Source organism: Leopardus geoffroyi, chromosome A2, assembly GCF_018350155.1.
Source record: "Leopardus geoffroyi isolate Oge1 chromosome A2, O.geoffroyi_Oge1_pat1.0, whole genome shotgun sequence".
Lineage (NCBI taxonomy): Eukaryota > Metazoa > Chordata > Mammalia > Carnivora > Felidae > Leopardus > Leopardus geoffroyi.
In genome coordinates, this window is record NC_059331.1 from 168,749,009 (window position 1) to 168,772,545 (window position 23,537).

A 23,537-nucleotide genomic window follows, 5' to 3' on the forward strand; every position below is an offset into this window, starting at 1 on the left:
CCTCCCCCGTGAGCCGCACAGAGGTCTTGGAAAAACCACTTGGTAGGAGTCACTGTGGGTAGGAGTCACTTTTGCCCTGTGCCCAGGGCTGGGCCGGCCATCAAAACCCTCTTAAGGGTCACGGGGATCAGCTGGGGGACATTTACAACTAACCCTCAGGAGCCGAGTCTCAGATCAGTTCTCCCAAAACCAAGTACAGCACAAGGGCTCTGCCACACAGACTTCTGCTCTCTCACTCTTCCAGCAACATTTACTTCCCTTGGTTGAGCTCTGTCCGCCTCATTTCTACCTCGAAGAGCCCTTCCGGTGTGCCTGCCCAACCAATTCAACAGAATTGAGAACTCAGCCGGCCGTGGTCACTCTGTTCACGCCCTCTGCATCACCGTGGAGCTGCTCCTGTAATTATTCACAGGCCACCGTCTCCCTGAGTGAAGCCACGGGACACTTGCCCTACGCACACGAAAGTCAGAAAGAGCGTGTCTCCGAGAGACTCGGGGATGAGAAGCCTTTGCTAAACCACGGTCCTCAACAGGCAGTAAGCGCACCCTTGTCTGCCGTGACGTGTCCCTAAGGTTTGTAAACCGCAGAAGCACAAGCTATGGACGATCGCAGTGGCCCGACAGGCTGCAGCCTCCATGGGACTTCCCTCTGCGGCAGCATGGCCGTGGGCTCAGCCGGTCCGTCCCATCCCATCCCGTCCCCTTCCATCCTGTCCCGTCGGTGCCTGTGGGCCCAGGAGCCACCGCACCCCCCCCCCCCCCATCGTTTGCAATCCCAACTCCTGACTGAGGATAAAAACAAGAAATGGTCACAGTCCTCCTCTCCTTCTCCCTCAGCCACATTGCGGGTGCAGCTGGCCGGGCCTGAGTGCGTGAGCCCCTCCCCGCGTGCGAGGTCTCTGTGACGTGGGCAGACGCGGGCAGTGCGTGCGACCTCTCCCATCTGGATCCAGGCCCGCCCCGCCCTCCTTGTGTTCACGTGCCGCTGTGTCATCAGACGTGCGTGTGCACCTCCTTCTTGTCCACAGACTGTCCCTTCCCTGACACTGAGCCCCACGAGGGCAGGTTCCCTACAGCTCACGCAGCATCTGCCCCAAGCGGGAGCTCAGTAAACATTTGCTGCAGGGCCAGGTGGGGCCCAGGAGGAGGGGGAGGGTGACCACGGCTGGGGTTCCACGTTCTCACTGTTGTCAGGCTTCACGCCGAGGCCCCTACCTCCTTGTTCGCTCACTTCTCACACCTCCAGGTGGCAGGCTTCCCACTCACCCCGCAGCCCAGAGCGGCTGTCACTTGCCGAGATCACAGGCCGGCTCTGGCCTCCCTCTTCGTGCAACTCGCACGCGTCCCATCGCCTGCGTCACGCCGGGCCCGAAGACAAGGACGACCGGGACGGTTTTCCTGCTCATCCCACATGTGGTAACTGGGGCAGGCTCCCTGCTCGACATGGAGCAGCCAGCCACTGGGTTCACCCCTTTTGCTTTCTCCAGACTTTTGTGCAGGATGATGCTAGAAATAGGGCAGGATAAGGAAGCCAACTGCACGTGGCAGTCACCTGGGCTGGAGCAGCTGGGGCTTGGCGCCCCGTCCCAGTCGTGCTGCCCGAGAATGACGCCCGGCCGGCCCAGGCGTGGTGCCTCTGAGTGTGCGACGCGGGGCAAGAGTTCCTGCCCACCTGGGTCACTGCCGACTCACACACACCCGTGAGCGCTCCTGTAACTGACAGTCGTGAACCCCAGGGCTGAGAATGGCCGGCATCAGAGCGGCCCTGGGCAAACTGGCGTGTCTTCAGTGAGTCCCGAGCACGGCCTGAGGTCTGCCGGTGCTCCCCGGGCCCGCCGGCCTCGTCCGAACCCAAACGGGCTCCTCGGCAGCGGTGCCTTCTCTAAGCAGAAAGCCTTCATCCCGAAGCCCCGTCGCCGTCTCCCCCTCCAGCGCCGCCGGCCCCCCCACCTCGTGGACAAGCACTGGGCCAACGCGGGGCGGTTCCCGGAGAGGGGACGCACCCCGGGCTGCGGGCTAGCGGCGCTTCGGGCGGCCTTATGTCACTGGCTTACGTGGACTGTGCAGCTCTAGAAGGTGGCGGTGGTGCCCCGTGAGCGTCTCGACCAGCACTGCAGCCGGCACGGCTCCACACGGCGGACGCGCACCGTCCCGGCTCCGGGGGCCGGACTCCAGAACCCGGGTGCGCGAGCGCGGGCTCCAGCAGAGGGTCCTCCCTGCGTCTGGCGTCTGCCGGCCGGCCTTGCCCTGCTCTGCCGACCCCCCACGTCTCTGTCCTCACGGGGCACCCACCCCAGCCAGCGTGGCCTCCTCTTAGCCTGATGACATCACAGAGGCCCTGTCTCCAGACACAGGCTGGTACCCGGACGTGTATTCGGGGCTGCTTCCTACCCACAACGGGCACCGGCCTCACCCGCATCTGAGCGCGGGGCTCGGGGACGTTCCTGACACGGTGAACGACAAACAGCATGAAAGGCCGCGTCTGCCTCGTGGAGAAGGGAAGGCATGTCGGCCACACGGTGCTCTCGGCCTCAGGGTTTACAAGCCACGCCGCTTCCTGGCTCACTCTCGATGTGATGTTCCCGACACCAGCAGGGGACCGCTCAGCCTCCATGGGATGAACCGACCGGAGCTCTCTTCAGCTCCGAGACAGGGCCGCCATCCCTGTCGCCCAGCCTGATCACAGCCGCGTCCCAAATTAAAGGATCAAACCGGCCCAGCGGCTCCATTTAGAGACGTGCACCCACCTCTGCCATTACTGACGCGTGAGCGGCCGGGACACTGGGGAACAAGGCGGGGGTTACGCCCACGCGGAGGAAGCCAAGGACAGCTCTCCACGCGCTCGACAAGAGCCACTCCCAGCCTGCCTCTGCCACGGCTCCCATTCGGGCCGAGTCTCCTGTCCACCAGCTGCCGCTGCATGTCCCAAGGCGGTGCCACGCGGGAATGCCCAGCAGAGGGGTGGCCGTGAAGCAAATCCTCTCCAGGCCAAAGCCACTCAGAGGAGAGAGCAGACAGCTCTGTGACTGCCAGTGCCACAGTGTGAACACTCAGGAGCCCACGTCTGGGGCGTTTCCAACACCGTGTGGCCGTGGACCCAGAGGCAGCGGAGGAGGGAGGTGGCCGTGTTACGAGCCGCCGCGCGTGGTCACAAGGGCTCCCTCCTTACCAGCGCCCGGTGCAGGGCGGGGGCGGCCCCGTACGGAGTCCGGGTGGGAAGGCTGTTAATCTGTTGGGGTGTCAGAGTCAGAAGTCACGGGAGCCACTCTTGAGTGTGGACAACGGATCACGCGGTCCTGGCTGCTCGCGGGGAAGAGGCCGACACCGCTTTTTCGACCAAAGGAAGTGCCAGAAAACCAGGCTGTGGCACTCGTGAGGCTGCACGGGGCTCGAAAACACGCAGCACCGTCCCACCTCTTTCCCCGAGGAAGCCGGAGCTCGGCGAGCTCCAGCCCCTGGCCGAGCCGTGGACGTGCGGGCCCCGCACCAGCTTCCGGGAACGAGCCCAGCACAGGAGCGAGCACGGGGCCAGCCTCCCCCTTGGAGGGAGGGGAGCCGCCCCCCGTCACACGGGAAGGTGGGGTTCCCGGAGATGCCGCACGGGCGGACCCCAGGTCGTGACAGTAAAACCCGTCCCACCCACCTACCCGTAGGGGGGCTGTCGTGCGACCTCGGACAGACACACACCACACGCGTATACACCTGCATGCACCTGCACACCTACACATATCACACACCTGCACACCCACATCTTCCGCACATATCACATGCATGTGCACACCTATGCACTCTGGCACCTGCACACTTATGCAGGTCATGCACACGGACTCGCTCGCACACCCACACACCTGCGTGCTCACACATATCACACACAGGTGCACAGCCACACACACTTACAATGTCACACACACACACACCACACTTGCACACCTACACATATCACACACCACACGCATACACATAGCATGTGCATATACATAGCACACAACTGCACACACACATGCCTGCACACATTACTACAGGCACTTACACACCACATACACCTGCACACACATCCCCACACATGCATACTCACTGCTCTGTTCAGGAGGAGACGCTGGGCAGACCCTTCGGGGCGTTACATGCAAACCTGACCCTGCCCTACCCGCCGTTCTCCACTAGCCGGCCTCGGTGGGTGCTCAGGAACAGTCTGCGTGGACTCCCGTGGGCCACGGTCCACCTCCCCATGGAGCGCGGCGCACGGGGCCCTTGGGAGCAGCCGCCGTGTCTCAGAGCCCACGATCTGCATTTTCTCAGGTTCTATCCTGCTTCTGGCCCGCTGACGGGCCACATCTCCCTGTGACGGCGGCCCTACAAATATCCGTGCACGGAGGCAAACAGGCCCCCGCCTCCAGGGACAGTGTGAACCCTCCTACGGAACAGGCAGGCAAGAACACGGGGCTAATTCTGCACAGTCCACTAGAAAATAGCCAGGTACACAGAGCGAACTGGCTTTAACCTCGCTCAACCCAAAGTAGCCTGGAGAGGGTGGAGCCTCTGGGGCGGCTGCCCGTAAAGCAGGTTCCTCAGTGGGACGACAAGGTCCCGGACAGAAATTGCGGCTGCAGGCTGGGGGAGCCGCGGGACCGCAAGCAAAGGGCCTCTGCCTCCAGCCTCCGGGGGCTTGGGGACAAGCAGCAGGTGCCAGCCTACGCCTGTCAAGCCTCCCCACGCTCCCTGAACCCCAAGAGTGCCTGAGCCCAGCAGCCGTCCGGTGGTTGGGGTTCTCACCCCTCCCGACATTCCCCCCCACACACACACAGGGCGAGGGGCGCATGCGGAACTAAAGAGGACGGTGTGTGCGGTGCGCGCTCCTGCTCAGGACACGTGCCCCCGAGGCAGGCGCGCCGTCCCGCACCCCCGTGCTCCGGGAGAGGAAGGAGACAGCACCTTCCGGAGGTGGTCTGGAGGTTCGAGAGGACCTGGGGACAGGATGAGCAACTCACGTTCACTGCTGCTTCCAGGACCACCCCGGGACGGACAACTACCACCCTTCTGTCCGCAAAGCATTTGAGAGAGTGCCGTCCACACAGAGAGAGAGCTGTCTACACAGGGAGAGAGCTGTCTACACAGGGAGAGTGCTGTCTACACAGAGTTCTGTCTACAGAGGGAGAGAGCTGTCCACGCAGAGAGCTGTCTACACAGGGAGAGAGCTGTCTACACAGGGAGAGTGCTGTCTACACAGAGTTCTGTCTACAGAGAGAGAGAGCTGTCCACGCAGAGAGCTGTCTACACAGGGAGAGAGCTGTCTACACAGGGAGAGTGCTGTCTACACAGAGTTCTGTCTACAGAGAGAGAGAGCCGTCTACACAGAGAGAGAGCCGTCTACACAGAGAGAGCGCCATCTGCCCGGAGTTGTCTACACGGAGAGAGCCACCGACCCGCTGCTTCGGAAGGATGCCAATGGCTCCATCTCTGCTGGGACAACCCTGTACTTTTTTCAGTGTCCCTGTCTTCTTGCCTGTAACCTGAAGTTCTCGATCTGAGTGGCTTCCCGAAGGTCGTCCGCTGGGGACGTGCTGCTTGTAGGGGCAGGAACGCAACGGTCGCCTCTCCTGACGAACAGGTGGACCGCCGGCTCGATCACACCGTCCCCCGAGCGTCGTCGGCGGGGCGTCCACCCGCTCCGCGCACACACGCCCGCGTCACACGCACGTCAGGTTGTCTGGCGTCCCCGGGACGGCAGGGGGCACGGAGTGCGGACGGCGGCACGGAGCAGCCACGGTGCGCCTCCTGCTTCTGAGGGATTCGGGACACAGACTCGGCCTGGCAAAGAGCGGGCGTTGAGAAGGACACGTGACGCGAGACAACACAGTGTGGCACAAAACCACGTGCCGTGATGTGACGGGACACGGGACGCGGAACACGGGACACGGCGCGACACAATACGACACCACCTCGCGCATCCTCTGGGTGGGAGGCACTAACAAGGGGGCCCGCGGCGTAGGGGTGAAGAGGGGAGCACGGGAGGTGGGCCGTCCCAACAGCTCCACGGGGCACCAACCTTGGTCCTGGGGCCTCGAGCCCCAGGAGCCAGGACAGGGTTTTCCGGCCGAGAGGCTCGGAGGAGCATCCGAATCAGCCGTGTCCTCCCCGAACACACGTCTTCGTCGTGGAACCGAGGGCACGAGGTCCCAGCGGAGCCCCGCATAGGCCTACCGAGGACTAGCGCGGACGGAGGCCACCTCGGGGCGTCTGCGGGGACGACGCGAACCGGCCCTCGGCATGTGGGCCTCCAGCACCAGCTGCCCGGAAGCGAAGGGCGCATCTCAGGTAAGCACGGAAGAGGCACGGAGGCGGACGGCCGTGGGGCCGGCCGGGACGAGAGCCGGACCGGGCAGTGCCGGGGGCCGGAGGGAGGGTTACGGCCGCCACACAGCCCGTGAGCCATGTCAAGGGTGCTCTCACATTTCCACAGAGAGCGTATAGGAAGTGGAACCATTCCCCAAACTGACGCCGGGCACTCTGTTACTCGTGCATTTAGAATGAAGTCAGAAGTCCACAAGGGCCTCCGAAAAATAACACACTGTAGACTTAATTACAGATAAAAGAAATCTGACTTCTATTAAATGATGATAAATTGCATATTTAGAATAGAAATTACCCTGGAGCATGAGAATGTTACTGTCCCTCTGTACTCCTTCGGACTAAGAAAATCACAGGAGATTCGCCCCTTGAACATGCTCCTCAAGAGACAGAATATGGTGAATGCGTGGAACAGCAGGTGTAATGGTGGAACAGCAGGTATAATGCACGGAACAGCAGGTACAACACTTTCCTGGGAGAGGCCTGCTCTATGCCCCAATGTCTCACCGTGGGGCCCCAGGTTACTTATGTGCCCAAAGTCCCTTCTGACACCGAGTTGTGCTTCCGTTTATCCTCTCTGAGAACCGCCTGTCTGGCCAGCAGTCAGGTGAGCGGGAAGGTCTGGGATCGAGCGCAGCCTCTCTTCAAGCTCTCTTCCACAAGGGGCCGGGTTCCTGGCTCCAGGATGGAGAGAAGCCTCTACTGGAGGCTCCATCCCCACTCGGGGGGGGGGGGGCCGTCGGGGGGCCAGAACCCAACGTAGGGCTTCTCCCTGTGGGGGCGCCGTCACACATCTCCCGCCTCTCCAGCACTGGGCGTCCTCTCTTGGGAAGATGTGCAGGTTTACCTTACTTTAGGCCGCAGGTCCCTTGCGTTGTCCCAGCCTCGCGTGGCCGCCCCTCCTGGAGGCGCCTGCCCGTCCAGACATGTTTCGGGACCGAGCAGACCCCTGGGGCAGGCTGGTGACGGCGGGGCCCGCAGCGGAAGCTGAGTGCTGGCCAGCGAGCAGCAGAACCTTGGATCCTGAGGCTGTCCTTGCTCAGCACACGCTCGAGCGTCACGGGGCGAGCAGTCATTGTCCTAGACAGGATCCTAAGTTGGAGGGAGACAGGATGCATTTTTCCTCTTTTCCTGGAATTGCTCTCCCAGCACCGCACAGAAAAGCGGGCTGCTGCAGAGGCTGGTGGCCGCGGCAGGGGCGGCAGGGGGCGTATTCACAGGGGTGTGGGGTAGACTCAGGGTGAAGTCTTATCTCCACCCTTATGGCAAATGAAAATGCCATAAACACGCTTTTCAGAGAACACTCCTGCATTCAGGACGTCTCATGAAACAGGGGAAACGTATTTCAAACGCCTCACAGTTCTTTTTGCTTCACGTTCGTTGTTCGTATCAAACTCAAACGCTGACTGAGCTCCTGCCACGGGCAAGGCACCAAGTTCAGTGGTGGGGTCTAAAGACGGGGACAACCTGGCTCTATCTTCAAGGACAGAGCGGTCAGGGGCTCCCAGACGTCACTGCCACCAGCCACGCCTGGCGGGCGGGTCTCACCCTGGCAGCTGGGCCCCACACCAGAGCGCAGGGGTGATTTATTAACAAGTTCCCAGCCACGCTGGCAGTGTTGCCCTGGGGATCGTGCTTTGAGAACCACTGTCCCGGACCTCTGGGGTCAGCCGATGTTCTCCATAAAAAGCCACGGTAAGCACATCAGGCTTGGCAGCCACTGACAAGGTACGAACGGTGATGGCATTGAGGGCCAGAAGGCCTGTGTGGCCGCGGGCCGTGGCTGGCCAACTCTGGGGAAGCAGCGAGGCAGGGGCACAGGGCAGGGGGCAGGGACAGGCGGGTGCTGGGGGGTGAAAGCTCCAAGGAGCTGACCGCACTGCCCTCTAACCTCTTCCCGAACAGCCAGAGAAGATCCAGGACGTGGGCTTGAAGACGAGACGGGGAAGGCAGACTGGGCTGCAGGGGTGCGGCCAGGGGTCCCGGCAGGGCTCTGCAGGGAGAGGGGAGAGCACCGGGCCGACAATGCTGAGAAGCAGGAGTGCGGGAAGGCAGGCCTCCGGGTGGAATGGGGAGGCACCGTGTGCTGCTTTCCTCACTGTCCCTGTGCCGCTCTGTTCTGCCCGGGGCCCCCACGGCCGTCACAAGCCCGGCAGACGGCATCTCTGTTCCCAGCCCTCCCGTCGGAAGTCACATGGCACACACAGGAAAGCAGCTGTTGGTGGGGTCGGCTAGGTTCAGAGAAGACTCATAAAACCAGACAAATCCCCGTAACTGGGACCCTTCAGACACTAAGGCTCACCCCTGTCACCACCGTTAAAGCAGGGCAGCCATCAGCTCCGTCACGAACGGTTTTGGCTGAGCCGGGGATGCCGGTGCCGTAGCGAGGCTGGTGGGGCTTCTGAACGTACCAGTTTACACCCCGGCGGGAACCGTGTCAGTGCTTTTGTGGAAGACTTTCCACGTGGAATTTGCCTCTTCGTGCTTTGCCGTCGTGAGAAAATGCCGAGCGAGCACAAACCCTTCACGTTTAAGAGGCATCACCGCGCCCCGCGTGTGGGCTCCAGGCCAAGGTGCCGGAGCGCAGGGCGCCTTCCTTCCCGAGCCTCCTTCCCGTGACGTTCACGCCACGTGCTGATGCCTCCGGCCGCCACCCGCAGCCCGGCTTCCCTGGTGCTACCCATCGCCAGCATCTCAGCGTGTGCCGGCTCGCCTCTGTGGAGACGCCCAGACAGCGACGCCACCCACGCACCTGCCACCCCACTGTGGGAAGGTCCGAGCTCTCGTGTCTCCCCACAACCCGGGGGGCTCACCAGGCCACGAGGCTTCCACATTCTTACACACAGCCACGAGCCACGAGCCACGTGCACTAGGCCACGAGCCTTCCACATTCTTACAACACACGGTATGTTGTTACCCTCCAACCCCACGACACCTGTCAGCTCCTGGGCCACCTGAGACCTTCACTGAAAGAGGCTGTGTCGCGATGCACTGGCCCAGTGTCTTTCTGATCCCAAACACAACAGCGGTCCGAGGTGAGCGATGGCAGCTAACAACCCCCACGGCCCTTGGAATTTAAATCTCCTCTCCCACCAAATGCGTCCTACCTCGTTTGATGAGGTAGGTTTGATGAGGTAGGTTTGATGATGCAAGCCCACGGAGCATAATCACCAGGCCCGTACCTGACAAGGAGGGAACCCAGGGCTCGACGAGACCCAACGAGCCGTCCACAGTCTCAACACAGGGAAGTAGAATCCGGACTTGGACTCTGGCTCTGAGCCCACCCCCTGTCCTTCGAGGCTCTCCTCTGCCAGCCTCCAGCGCCACGGGGCAGCACGGCGGACATCCAGGTGGAGCGTGGGAAACGGAACCGGCTCTGGCCCGTTCACCTCTCGTGGGGTGATCCACGGCAGCCGACACACCCACGCTGGAGAAACAGGTGCCGGGCAGGGAAGCCGCATCGCTCTGAGCTCCACTGGTCGCCTCACGCCGTCCAGCTGACCCCTGCCCGCTCTGCTGGTGGGTCGGCCGGCTGCCCGAGGGGTGCCGCCCTTGACCGCAGGTGGAGCAGGTGCCTGACGCCCGTCACCGTGTGCCTCCCGCGGGGAAGGACCACAGGGCCAGACGGGCCAGGGAGCCAGCCTTGCCGCCTCAGTCACCAGGCTCATTTTCAAGGAGCCTTGGCAGGCGGAAAACACGGCTGATGGACGGGAAACAGGCCGTAAGGACACAGAGCCGGCCTCGGCTGGGGTTCTGAGCAGCAGGATCTGTCAATGACAAACCTGCACTAGGCCATCTAGGGGCTTCTTGCCCCAGCGCCAAATAGACTCCTGGGGCGGTGGGCACAGAGCGGTGGAGGCAGCGAAGAGAAACGCCACGTGAGCCGTGCTGGTGCCCGAGTCCTGCCCAGGCCACATGCGAGTGCCCGCCCGCCCGTCTCGGGACATCTGATTCCAGGGGCGCCTTGCCCCACCCGGGACGCCTGCCACCAGGTGCTTGGGCCACCCTCCACGTCTCCTTCCCTCACCCCACATTCAGCCCCCTGCCCGAGTCCGTTAAATCTGCAAACCGCGTCCAGACCCTGAGCGTCTGGGCCCCTGTCATCGCCCTTTCCACGCCAGCGTCACCTCAGACAGGCAACGGCCTCCCGGTTCCGTTACTTCCCTCCCCTCGTGCCCGCCACCACAGTCGGCAGGCTGGGCAGACGGACCCTGGTAGGCGTTTCAGGTCGTGTCATGCCAGGGGCTCCTTGGCCCACAAGAAGCAGACACTGAAGTCCCACCCCCCGTGGGTTCCCCCGGAACCAGATCCAGATTCAGATCTGAGGGCCGGTCATCTGGGGGAGCACGCAGAGCCGCGGGGAGAGGGCTGGGCTCGTAGAAGTGACCCGGCTGCACACAGCACGCGGGGGTCACCCCCGACGAAGCGCTTATCCATCCGCTATCGTGACCGTCTGCGCTCGCGCATCACCCTCACGTTACAGAAGCAGCAGCTGTGGCTCCCGGACCCGTGGCGGGAACGGAAGGTCAGCAATAATCGACCTGCTGAAATTTCAGCTCGCAGGCCACCCCGTTTGACCTTCACAGGACCCACAAAGCCAGGGCCGTGCCCCATCTTCCTGGACTTTCCCACAGTCCCACAGCTTGCAGGTGACACGGCACACACACGAGCTGGGAACCCCACCTCAGCCCCCACCCCTGGACGGGACTCCGCTCCTCTGTGACCCCGTGTCCGCCCCACGCTGAGGGGTCTGTACAATGGGACAGAGCACTAATTCCACGCGCTGGGCTCCACACGAGACCCCTGTGCCCATGCAGACAGAGCCTGCCTGCTGATAAAATCAGGCGACTTTCCACACAAAGCGTGAAGACCAGTGACTAATTTGGCGACACTTACTTAGCACTCCGGGTCACACGTTGCCTGTGGGGCAGGTAGGAAGGCACACAGACCGTGATCCCACCCAGGAGGGGCCCCGCCTGGTATTTCCCACAGGCTGTCAGAGCAGAGGAGAGGCTCGCCTGGTGGGCGTGGCCCGGGCCCTTCCAGAAGCAGCAGGTGGCGAGGCGGTGGGCTCCCGGTCCCGTCCGTACCCAACAGGAGGCAGGGAGCCTGGGCCAGCCCGGCAAACGGCAGAAAGCAGACCAGAACGACCGGGCACCCCGGGGGCACAGAGAGTGACTGATGCCGTCGACAGCCAAAGGAGGCCAAACGCCTCCTGGAGTGAACCGGGCGGCACCCACTCGCCCCTCCACGAGGGAGAACCTGTTCCTCCCGCAAATGGCGTCGGTAATGCATTGGCTCCCTTTGTCCAGCAGTGCATATCGAGTAATACGGTTTCTAGTATTTGGTCTGACCCCCGTCCCTAACCCCTCCCTGAGCACCGCTCGTATGTTTCTACACGGGTAACCCTGCAAATTAGGACAGACGAAACCCCTTCGTAGCACTGACTCATTCACACCCAGGGTGAAGCCGTGAGGAGAACTGGCCTTCACAACTTCTAATTACGGAAACGCGGCTCCGGGAGTCTTCTCCAGCTGGGCCGATTAGCACGGCTCCGCCACGCTGACAGCACCGCCCTCCACTCCGGCAAACACTTGTCAAGATGCCAGAAGCAATTACCTGGCTGTTTAGAACGCAGCGATGGGGCCAGCGCCCTTCCCTTCCTCTCCCCCGTCCGAACCTTCTGGAAGCCGCAGCCGTCAGGCACTTGCTCCCGGGGCCGCCAAACGGTGCTTCCTGCTGACATGCACGGCCCTTACCGCACCCCATCAGCCCCGAGGGCCACCCAGCCCACAGGCAGCCCAGCGTTTCCGGGTCCCAGGGAGACTCTGCCACGGACGGCCAACCGCCAGCCACGCGGTCGGCGAGGGAATCGAACACGCCGCCGAGCAGAAGCCCGGCACCGGATGTCCACGGCCTGCCACCGGGACAGCCCGCAAGGTGACCCCCGGCAGGAGGTGACGGGAGCCCGGGGGTCATGAGGTGGGCGGCGCCGCAGAGCGGGAGGCAAAGGTCACTTACCCACGTCTTCTCCGACACAAGAAACGCAAACATCGACCAGAAACCCACTACTTGAAAATAAGGGACGTGAAGGGCAGCAGAGGATTTCTCTGCTTGATCAGACGACCTGGCCAGAGAGAACAGCGGTAACCGCCACTCACCGCAGCGTGCTCAGCCATCGAGTCAGCGAGCTCTGCGCCTGGATCCGCCGTGCGCCAGCTACACACCAGCACCAGCGGCTTCCAACGCGGAAGCACCTCCTCACGCGGGACCCGGGTCCTCTCCTCGCTCGCTCACACCGCGCGCTCCCGCGTCCTCTCCTCGCTCGCTCCTACCGCGCGCTCCCGCGTCCTGTCACCCACCCATTCGGGTTCATAAGTGGGGCAGAAAGTCCAGGAGAGGGTCCCCTCGTACCGGGAGCAGGATCTGGACTCAGAAAACCAGCTGCGCTCCTCAGTCAGGACGCACAGCAAGGACGTTTGTCGTGGGAACTACGTGCCTGTTCCTTACGTTTCGTATCACTTTGTACGAAATTCGCCAAATAAGTTCCCTTTCGGTCCCACCACCGGGGGTGCTTCCCCCCTCATAAGATGCCTGCAGCGTCGTGCCACTGAGCCCCCGAGGGGAGCACATGCAAACAGTCACTGTGTCCGCAGGCAGCGATCCCCGCGGCAGGCTCTGGTCTGCAGGGTGCCGAGGGCCACCAGCCCGCCTGACACGGGTCCGCCCGACAGTGCAGATCAGTCGCTTGCAGCAAGGGCTCCCCAACACCTTCTAAAACAAGAGACCGCGAAAACTTCCTGTCCTTGTTAACACGTGAGGGAGTCTAGTGCTCAGAGAGCTCACTTCTCCTCGGGGATGGGACCTTGGTGCCAGTCGCGCCCTTGGTACATCCACTGCCAAAACACAGAGTCCTGATGGTCACCAAGCTGTTTTTCTTAACCTTTTTCCCGTATAGCACCAGGTACGTGCGTAACATGATAAAACTATGTACAACACAAGAGAACTAATTCTTTGAAAGCGCGCGTGGAACCTCTTGCACGTGCACGACAAGAAACCCTCAGCTTGCACAGCTCCGGCACTCCCGAAAGTCCGGCAGGCACACCGGGATACCTGAGCAGATTCAAGTATTCAGAAAGTCACTGCCATGGCTCTCAAACATACACCCAGTGTGCGATGCCCCCCGGCATCTAGCATCTCAGTACGGGACACGAACACATTTAAAATGACCAGCAAACTAGATTTTAAATAAGCAACCCCAGTTTCCCCAGAGAGCAATAGAAGAAATGAAAGGCCACCGCCAGGGAGTAGGCTGCCAGGACCGTAAAAGCTGAAAAGACCTCCTTCCGTTTTTTACCATTCACTACTGTGCCCTGAAGTCCCAGCAAATCCGACTGGGAAAGCATTGCTTCCCAGCACTGGGATGAGCGGCCACCTGTGGGACAACCGTTCATGACTCTGCATAAAAAAACCACAGTCGCTGACCGGGTCCTAACTTCGTCTGACCATCTCTGCCGCGGAGACGCGAGGATGGATGCCGGAGGGAAGGAGGGGCCTGCGGCCACGAGGGCCACAGCCACTGACGCGGGATCCCCTCCCTTTCAGGGGGCAGGGCATTTGGAGCGAAAGCTGCCGGCTTCTCTCCCTGGGGCCACATCAAGCCGCTCCGCTGGGAATGACACTTTACTGCCTGCCGAGACACCTCACAGCGGCCTCACAGCGACCCGGGACACGGAAGCGAAGCCCGGGGCGTTGGGCTCTCCACACGGTCGAAATTGGCTGGGTTTCTGGAGCAGAGTACAACTTGGCAAGGAGCTCTCCCTTCACCAAAAATTACTGGCCACTGAAATCATTGCTTCCGCAAAAAAGGACTACTAAGGGCACCAGGACCTACGAGTAAAATCCGGCAGCCACCAAACCAGAGAAGACCGACCGCTGACCCCGCCAGACGGAGCCCTGCCGAGGCCCGTTCCACGGCAAACGGCCACCACACGCCGAGATCACTTGCTAGGTCTCAAGGCAGGTGAGCAGGAATCCCCAGGGCCCTAGAAGCAAAGCTAGAACAGAGTGCTCTGTTTCTCTTCGAACCCTTCATCCTGCACTGTCTTGGTCCGGGACAGACAGAAGCACGGCCAGCGTGAGCTTCTCACCTGGGACAACGCGGAAAACCTCAAAGCAAAATGTCACTTGCTCTGTCCACGCGGGGGCCGCCGCAGACCCCAGGCCCCTGCTCCCCTGGGCGCCAGGCTCTTTGTCTCAGACCGAGCGGTGTGGTCCTCATCCTGCACCTGCAGCCCAGCCCGCCGCGCAGTGGTGATGAGGCGCGGTGCCGACCGACCCTGTCGTCCCTGGGCCGGGCGAGCGTACGCCCACGTGCGTCGTGTCGAGACAGCCTTACCTGCGGCCTGCGCGACATCTCCCGTCGTCAGGTTCTGGACACTGGCGCTCAGTCGGAAGGTCACCGCTGGGCCCACAACACTGCAAAAGACCAGGAAGAAGGAGCTCAGAACCGCTCTGCACGGCGTGTCGCTTCTCCGCCAGCTACGCGGGAAACGCGGACACGCTGACGACACACACGCATCGAAGCCCCTGCTGTTCCACGCGCGACCTCGCCAGGCTCCGGGTTTCTCGACGCCGTGCCTCTTTGTCCCCAAATTCCAGGAATTCTGTCGACAGGCTTTGCTTTTCTAACCCATACACGGCAGCGCTCTTATAAAAAATTCAAATCGACCACAACCAGCCGAGAAGAACAAGCAGATATTCTTGCGAGGGAAGAAGAAAAATTGGTATGGAAACAGATTTTAGTATTTGGCTCCCGCTGGAGGGGTAGGAATCAAAAGCAGAAAGGAAAGAGACCGGTATTTTTAAATTTCTCTTGACAGGAGCCGTTTAAAAAACTTATCAAAGTCATTAAGAACTATTTAGTATAAAAATAACTAGGAGGGAATTGCCAGGCAGGAATGATTAAAATTTTCAAAGCTTTTTAAATACTGTGTTGAACATCAGTTTCAAAAATATACCTCATTTTAAATAATTTTATTCGTCTGAAGGGGAGAGGGAAGAAGAAGGGAGGACCTTAGGAAAGGGGAGGGGGAGAAGAGGAGGGAGGAGGGGGGAGGGGAGGGGAGGAGGGAGGGGGGGTTGGGTCCCTTCCACCAGAACCCGTGTCCTAGCTCCTCAGGCTCCTGGCCTCAGGTGTCCAGACCCCTCCCCGAAAACAGCATCCCCCCATCTCTTATCCGTCTGGTGAATGAGGGTGTGAGGTACAGGGCCGGTCCCACAGAGAGGAAGGTGCCGTGCAGGCTGCAGGGAGGTGGGTGCTCCCCTCCCCGCCCCAGCATGGACGCCGCTGTGCCCGGCAGGGGCTCGCAGGGCCCCAGAGGCGTCAGGGTGCGGCTGGAGAGCTGTCCTTCCTGGTGATCGCCAGAGGCTCCTGCCACCGTCCACAGATGGGCTCTCACGTTGCAGTGTCCTCCCTCGGTGCAGGGGCTGGACCACGGAACCTCCTCCGTGTGCGTGGATTCGACGACCAAAATAACACCTCGGAGAGCAAAACCACTCGTCTGCCATTGCTAGGTCTCTACTGTGTGTGCGGGACTTTGCACATCCAGTCCCGCCCCAGTGCCGGGGCGCCGGAAACTGCGGGTGCCAGGCCTTCAACATCCCCTCCAGCTGGTAAGTCACATCTCTCCGGATGCTTCCTCAAGCTGCCAGTCCTACCTTCTCCACCACCTTTGTCAGTGTCGCGACAGCCATTTTTAAAGGTGCTGAAAACGGGGACACGAGGAAAACTACGAAGAGTCAGAATAAAAGAGTAACGAGGCCGTGCTCAACGAGAGCCATGTGAAGGTTATCAGGACACCCTCAAAACTGGCAGCGAACCGCCGTAAGAAAACCGGCCCCCGCTCGGCGTCTCATCTCTGGCCCCCCTGCCTTCCGTGCTCATCCGTCCAGAGGCGAGCGGCTGCTTCTGGGTCTCGCGTGGTCTCGACCAGGTCTGCTCTGAGCTCGTGCGTTCTTGTGGATTCAGACATGACCCCCACTCGGGACACCGCGGTCCCACTTCTGTCCTGCCCCTCACAGGAGTGCCTGGCTCACCTCTCGCGGGCAGCCCGCCGTGTCCGGCCCATAATGCAGCACAGGAGCCTCGGCACCCCCTCAAGCCCAAGGAGACCCTCGAATCAGCCCCAGCTTTGTGAAGCAGCCATGGCCCAGCCCGTGGACTTTCTCTTCGATTTCTTTGTGCAAGAAATGTCTACACCGTCACAAAACTCTGCTGAAACTCCCTGAAAACGCCACCATGTCCGTCCTTCCTGCTTGGTTCCCACCGCCAGTGGCTAGAGCCCTGACCCCAGTCACGGGCTGCGTCCTGGCCCGACGTGCCCCCAGGAGGCCGTCCTTAGGAGCACGTGTCGCCCACCCTCCAGACCCGCTCTCTCCACACACCCAGTCTAAGGCCCAGTCTAAGGCTCCCGGGCCTGTATCTGCAGCTGCCCAGCCAGATCCCAGCGACAGCCGTCTCCCCAGCACGGTGAGCTGGAGCCTCTTCCCCTGCTCAGAGTCCCTTCTGGCCTGACCCCCCCCCCCCATCCACACTCTGACCCATGGCAGACCCCTCTCCCAGATCTGCCAGCTGGTGCAGAGCCGCCTGGCACTGAGCACGTTAGCTGTCTCGTAGGACATTTGTCGCTTCCCAAATGGCTGGCTCTCTGGGGGCACGTGGAGCGTCCCTGCCAGGGCCTCACACACGTGGTGGATGTGACAGAGTCACAGCTGTGACCGAGTCGCGACCGAGTGCAGCTGTCTTCTCCATTGAGAGAAGGTCCTTATCCACATGAATAGGCCCCACCTGCCATCAAAAGGGCACTAATAACAGGTCTTCACACCGGGACCTGAGGGTTCTGTGTCGTTTCTATGACATTCCCCGTCTAATCTAAACGCCCAAGAATTCCTAGGCGGAAGAATTCCCTAGACCCAAATCCTCCCTCAGGTGCAGAGAATTTCCTCTGAAGACCCCCTGGGCTTTCCCGGTTCCTGGCTCACCCACGTGGTGGAGGAGAGTGCATTCACCTGCCCCCCATTCCCTGGGGGCCGGCAGGAGGGGCAGGGAGCTGTGGGTGGCAGCTTGGCCAGCAAGGGACGCAGCTGACACCTGGGAATGCGCCTGGAACTCGGGAAGCACTCAGAGCGTCGGCTTCTCAGAACCCAGGTTGGTGATGCGGCACGGCCCCCGGGCCGCCCAGCCCCGGCCCCGCCACCAGGCCTGTCCTCTCTCTCGAGTCTCTCGAGACGGAAGGAAACCCGAGTTTGCAGAGGACATCCAGGGAGAGTCAGCAGTCCAACCCGGTGCCACGACAGGGACTCAGACCTGCTCTTCCCCAATACCTGCCCCGACGTGTGGCAACATGGAAGTCTCTACACCAAGCTCTCACCCACAAGTCTACAACGTCCCCTCCGCTCGGCCTGCAACCTCCTCGGCCTCAGTTCGCCCAGCTGTAAAGTGGGGAAGCGGGCTCTGGACCAGAGGCTCCGGCTTTCCCGGAGTAGCTGCCGTGGGAAGCCAGTGCCCGACGACCAGTGCTGCACAGCGTCCCGGGTACGAGGAAGGGTGTGTAGGGGCTGAGCAGAGACCAGCCTCGTCCCCCGATGTTTCGCACACGTGCCCACTGCACTCGGAGACCCCGCTGCCCCTTGGCCAAGCGCCACCACGTCCTGCCGGTTCGGGGCACCGAGCCGTGCCGGGGGCACACAGACGCTCACTGAGCTTCCCACCAGGGGCTTGTGACATAAGAAGCACTGTGAGCACGAGCGCTGGACGCAGGGGCTGGGTTTTGCCGTGAACCCACCATCAGAGAGCGTCAGATCCCCAAACCAAACGAGGACTTATCTGACCACGCTTTGCAACAGCGCCCGAAGCGGCGACCGAACCCACCAGGGCAGAAGCACGGGGATCACCACAAAATGCTGATTCTCTCAGGGGTCAACCTGTGATTCATTTCCTTCCCCTCCTCTACTTCGTGATCCCTGGGGTGTAATATTAACCGCTTGCCTTGACTTGCAATAAACTGGTGCTTCTGAGCCCAGGGCTGTTTGCAAACAGTGGGTGGACACAAAGGGCTTCATCCGAGAGCCCTGAGGGCTTTCTCCCTTCCAGACCCCAGGGGCATGCAATCGGAAGGCCCAGGGGAAGCAGAGGCTGACAAGAAAAAGAGGGATTGCTGTGTTGGGAAAGAATTTAAAATATTAGCTAGAGGGATACACTTGATGCGGCATCCGGGAATGGCCAGAGAGCTCCCGGCCGCCCGCCCCGCCCTGCTGGGTCTCCTCCAGTCTCGGGAGGCAGTATGTGCGGGAGGCGCCCCACTGGGAGGGTGTGCCTAGACCCTGCCCTATGGTCTGCCAGGGCTCCAGGGGCCCTCAGGAAGGGGCCGTGGTCACCAGCCGGGACTTCTGTTCCCATGTGGACAGCTGGAGATTGAGGCCAGCAAGACCGTCCTGAGGCATTCTCCTAATCTCACGTATCATCTCCTCAGTCCTAACTCAGGGGCAGTCTTTCTCCCAGACCTGGAGCAGTAAAGGTTCACCCCGAAGGCCCGACACAGCCGTCCTCAGAAACTGCCTGTAAGGCTGGCCCCGGGTTGCAGCGGGGAATTTGGCCAGCAGCAGGATTCCCAACATCCACACTCGATCGGCAGGATCTCCCTGCGCCCAAACAGTTCAGGATAAGTAGGGTGTGAGCAGGTTATGGGGTGGGAGTGAGGTGCCAGGAGCCACTACTGTCTTCTAGGACCATGTGGCCTGGGCTGTCCTTACCGCCTTCTTCAGCTCTGCTTCTCCAAATACTTGGGGAAAATAGCCCCATATGCATAATGCTGGCACAGAAGGGGGAATTTCTGTTTAATCCGAAAGTAAAAAATAAAACAGATGCCTAGAGCCTTGCAAAACAAGCCTTTTTTTTTTTTTTTAGAAAGTCACTTATTAATAAATAGTGAGAGTTTCTCACACAGAACAAAATATTCCAACTCTATTGATACAAAAAAATTGGTGTTTAGATCAGGAAGAAATCATCGAAACAGTTGCAAAGAAAGACGAACATGAAGTTAGAAGGGAAGACCTATGTTTTACTACAAAACAGAGAAACTAATTCTGTTCTTTGACTTTCAGACTCTCATCCAGATTCAACCAGTAATCGTTGGAAACACACTACGGTACATTCCTGCTATCTGCGGAGTTATGTCTTATACAGTCAACACAAGTGCGGATTTAAGGAACACCGAACCAGGGCTCCTGGGGAAGCAGAGGGCTGGGCTCTGCCCAGACTCTGGTCCCATTTTCCCAGCCAGTCAGTGTACATGACACCTTGTTTCACGTGTGCTTCCGTTTAAAGACACCTCACTGATAGACTTATTGCCTCTTTAACATTGAATTCACCTCCTACCACACTGTAATTCATGCCTGAACTGAGCTTTTCTAATACAGCATTTTCTCTAAGGCACAGCCCAGCCTTCTTGCACACAAGAACACGATGCACTACACTTGGGGGCTGTTTCAAACAGTGAAATCACCAACAAAAAGCACAAAGATGTAGAAAATGTAGCGCTGGACAGCGAAAAGGACACGTGTTTGCGATATGAGCCAAAGTAAGAATGCAGGTGTCTCCTTGTTCAACCCCAGCTGGGAATGTACTGGTGAGAAACTCAAAACTTTCACCCCTCTGCAACAAGTCTTCGAGCGACCACACAACGCTATATTGATTTTGGGGTTACGGGTACGTTTGCAAATACCGAACCACAAATAGGATCTACGGTGCTTCCTAGTGTGTGTTAAGCACGTTCACACACATCAATGACCTTACTGTTTTTATCACATTTTACAATTTAACACCGTAGAGTTTAAGGGGCTTATGACCCAGCTGTGTACCTGTCCTTCCTTGCTATGTGACATCAGCACACGACTCCCTTTCACCTGCAAGGGACAATGATGTGCATCTGGGGAGGGTGTCTGGCTGGCCGGGTGGCACAGCACCTGCCCCTTAACTGACCCCATCGTCCTCCGCCCCCACCCATCAAGAGTGGTCTGCTGCTCCTCCAGCCTCTTCTGTGAGGTCCACACTCGCAGGCCTTCGTGGGCTCACAGTGCTTCTGCACGCCATGCCGCCCCCGACCCAGGCAGTCATCCCCTGTCTGGAACAACATGGTGGAGACGAGGGGCAAGATCAGCCACTTCTCCGCCGACCCCACGGCTCTAGCATGGCGAGCTCACGGCCACGGAGTCGCTACGGGCAGACTGGTCACACACGGCACACCCGACCGACCATGAGGTGCTCTGCTGACAGCACGCGTCACACAAGTCCATTTCCCTCCAGGACCACGGACTTCCCGAGGGTCAAATTCACTTACTGCGAGAGGGGACAGCTCTTTATGGTGGAAGAAATGCCGACAGGTGGAGCCCGCCTGCCAGACACAAACCCTTCCAACTCGAGGGAGAGAGAGTCTTCACGGTCTCAGCCCAGAGAACCCCGGGGGGCAAGGCTCCAGCGGCCCCTCCTGGAGACCATATCAGGAGAACAAAACCGCACATTATTGTTAGGAGTCAGGCTGGAAAGAATAGGAAAAGATACCTCCCCGAGATCCGGCAGCACTCACTGAGTTAGAACTCCCTTCAACCAACTTAAGCAAACGGTGTGCGTGCACGCAGGTGAAGGGTGCGTCAGCCCTGCTGTTCTAGCTGATGGTCTCTGTCGTAGACACAAGTGGTCTTGAGCTCTAAATTCAGTGTTTCCACTCGATGCTTCCTAGTGGCTATAACCTGGTCAATATGTGACACACTCATATATCTACAACATATGATCATACAACATTGAGAACTATGTATCGATTAGAATATTGATAATTACTCACTTTCTGTTACACGGTCACAGAACATGCTAACAAGCAACAGAAGTAGCTTCTAGCACTTTAATACTGACATACTGCTGTTTTTCCAGAATTCCCCATCCTATCATTTAAGGCTGATGAAACAAACAAAACCCCCATTAACCCGAGTGTTAGGGGTGAGAGTTACATGGTCTTTTCTTTAAATGAGGACTCTTTAGAAGTCCCTTTTCCCCCTATTTTTATCACTGAAGACACTTAACAAGAATCTAATGCTCTGTCTTTATACTATCGAGATACCGACAAATGAATCTTCTTAATAACCGTGAGTCACCAGGTGAGGCTTCTACGTGTTAATTTTCGCCGCACAACAGTCAAATCCTATGAGTTATGAGACACTGGACTCAGCCTGAGCCCAGACCCAGTCAGGTGAGAATGGGGAAGGCAGGTGATTCCCGGTGAGACCTTATTTTTCTTGTTAGTTAACACTGTGTCCAAAATGTGGAACACAAAAATTCCCGTCAGTCGAGGGTTCCACTTTGTTCACTTAATTTGGCTGTTGTTTCTCCTCTATAATAACAGGCTACACGTGACACAGGATTATTTGTATCAGGTCTAACGTAGAGACAACAAACTTGACTACAGTTTTCCTTATTAACGCCGGCTAAACGGCCCTTAACTCTGTACTTAGAGATAAACCTCAGGAACTAGATCCCCTTGACTTTTGGGGGATAAAAAGAAGATCACGATATCTAATTAAAATGTTTCTTACCAGCATATTCTGCCTTGGCTTAATGCACTGGCCTCTGCTTTGTCTATTTGATCCTGGATTTGGGGTAAAACCTGTAACATGGATAGATGGGGTCGAGGGAGGGAGGGCAGCGGGAGGGGTGGTGGAGGATGGAGAATGCATGACAGACGATGGACGGGTGGGTGGCCCTCACCAGCGTCCTTTCCTGGCTACAGGGCCCAGAACCACGTTGCTCACACTTTCTTTCCCTCACACTGGTACTGACCCTGAGTTGTTTCTGGGGGTCACCAGGTTCGTCCTCGTCTTTTTCGTCAGCTGTCCCTAACTCCACAGTTTGGCAGGGGACTAATCCAAGCCATGAACAGAAAACCAACAAAAAACGAGTTCATGTCTGGCTGTTACAGAATCATCTTTGCAGGCCTCATTCCATCCATGTCAAACTACAAAAGTCTAGAATTCCATGAAATAGCAAAATAACGCACACATATATTCCTAAAGCATACTTTCCATTACCATACTTTCTACACAATTGTATATTCCTGCCTCCCAAACATCAGGCAATAGCTTTCCAAAATATCTAAATTGAGGGTTCACAAAAGAGGAGGGACTGAGAAAATCAATTCTTATTTGTTTGACGAAACACAGACTTACAAAATTACCGCACGATAACTTAACACAAGCCTTCATCGAAGCATAATACTGATGATGCTTTATCTTCTTAAAGGGTTGGGCAATTGCTTTACTACAGGGTGTCTCCCATTCGCAATTACCGTGTGATTACGTACAGTTTGGGAATTCCTTCTGTCACTAGGGAATGCCTTACCTGGCACTCTTTTCTTCCCATGGAGCATTTGGAAGAAAACAGATTAATCCATACTTCTGTTTTGCCTTTGGACTTTTAAAGCATTTGCTTGATTCTTACTTGCTAGAACAATGTATCGTTTTCTGGCCACAACTGAGAGGTGACATGTTTGGTCCCAAGAAACCTGCGATACGCCCACAGCGGTGCCTGCACGGCCGGTGCCCATCTGACCGGAGAGCACGCATCCAACACGTCTGCAGGGCCCCGGGCCCCGGGGACATATCTTCCAAGGCAGCTGGACTCCCACGGTGTGTGAGGATTCATGAATTTCACAATCAAATAAATAACTGAATTATTAGTGTCAAACATTCAGAAACAAAAGCAGCACCTGAAAACTCGAACTCAAGTTTTCTCGTGGGGGAGGAGCAGAGAGAGAGGGAGACAGAGAATCCCAAGCAGGCTGCGCACCGTCAGCACAGAGCCTGAGGCGGGGCTCCAATCCAGGAACTACGAGATCATGACCCGAGCCGAAGTCAGACACCTAACCGGCTGAGCGCCCCCCCGCCACCCGGCACCCGCTAAGGCTTTTACTTGAAGCCGCTGGCTGTCGAGTGCTGCAGCAAAGCCGGGCAGGAGCCTCCCTCCTGGGAAACGGGGGTTCCCAGCCTGCCGGGCCCCTCGGCAGGGGCGTCCCCTGGCACCGAGGCTCACTGTTCTGTTTCTTGGTTTGTTTCTGTTTCTCTGGACACCCAGGCTGCTGGATGCCC

The 23,537-nt window shown here is 58.9% G+C and overlaps 1 protein-coding gene across 5 annotated transcripts in view; it reads right to left on the reverse strand.

The window, feature by feature from the left end:
• Nucleotides 1-23,537, reverse strand: part of PTPRN2 (protein tyrosine phosphatase receptor type N2) — an 809,741-nt gene that overhangs the window by 418,409 nt on the left and 367,795 nt on the right. For all 5 annotated transcript variants that reach the window (XM_045496335.1, XM_045496337.1, XM_045496333.1 and 2 more), the window contains one exon: nucleotides 14,743-14,822. In XM_045496335.1, the coding sequence (XP_045352291.1) occupies nucleotides 14,743-14,822 (80 nt within the window). The remainder of the gene's footprint in view (nucleotides 1-14,742; nucleotides 14,823-23,537) is intronic.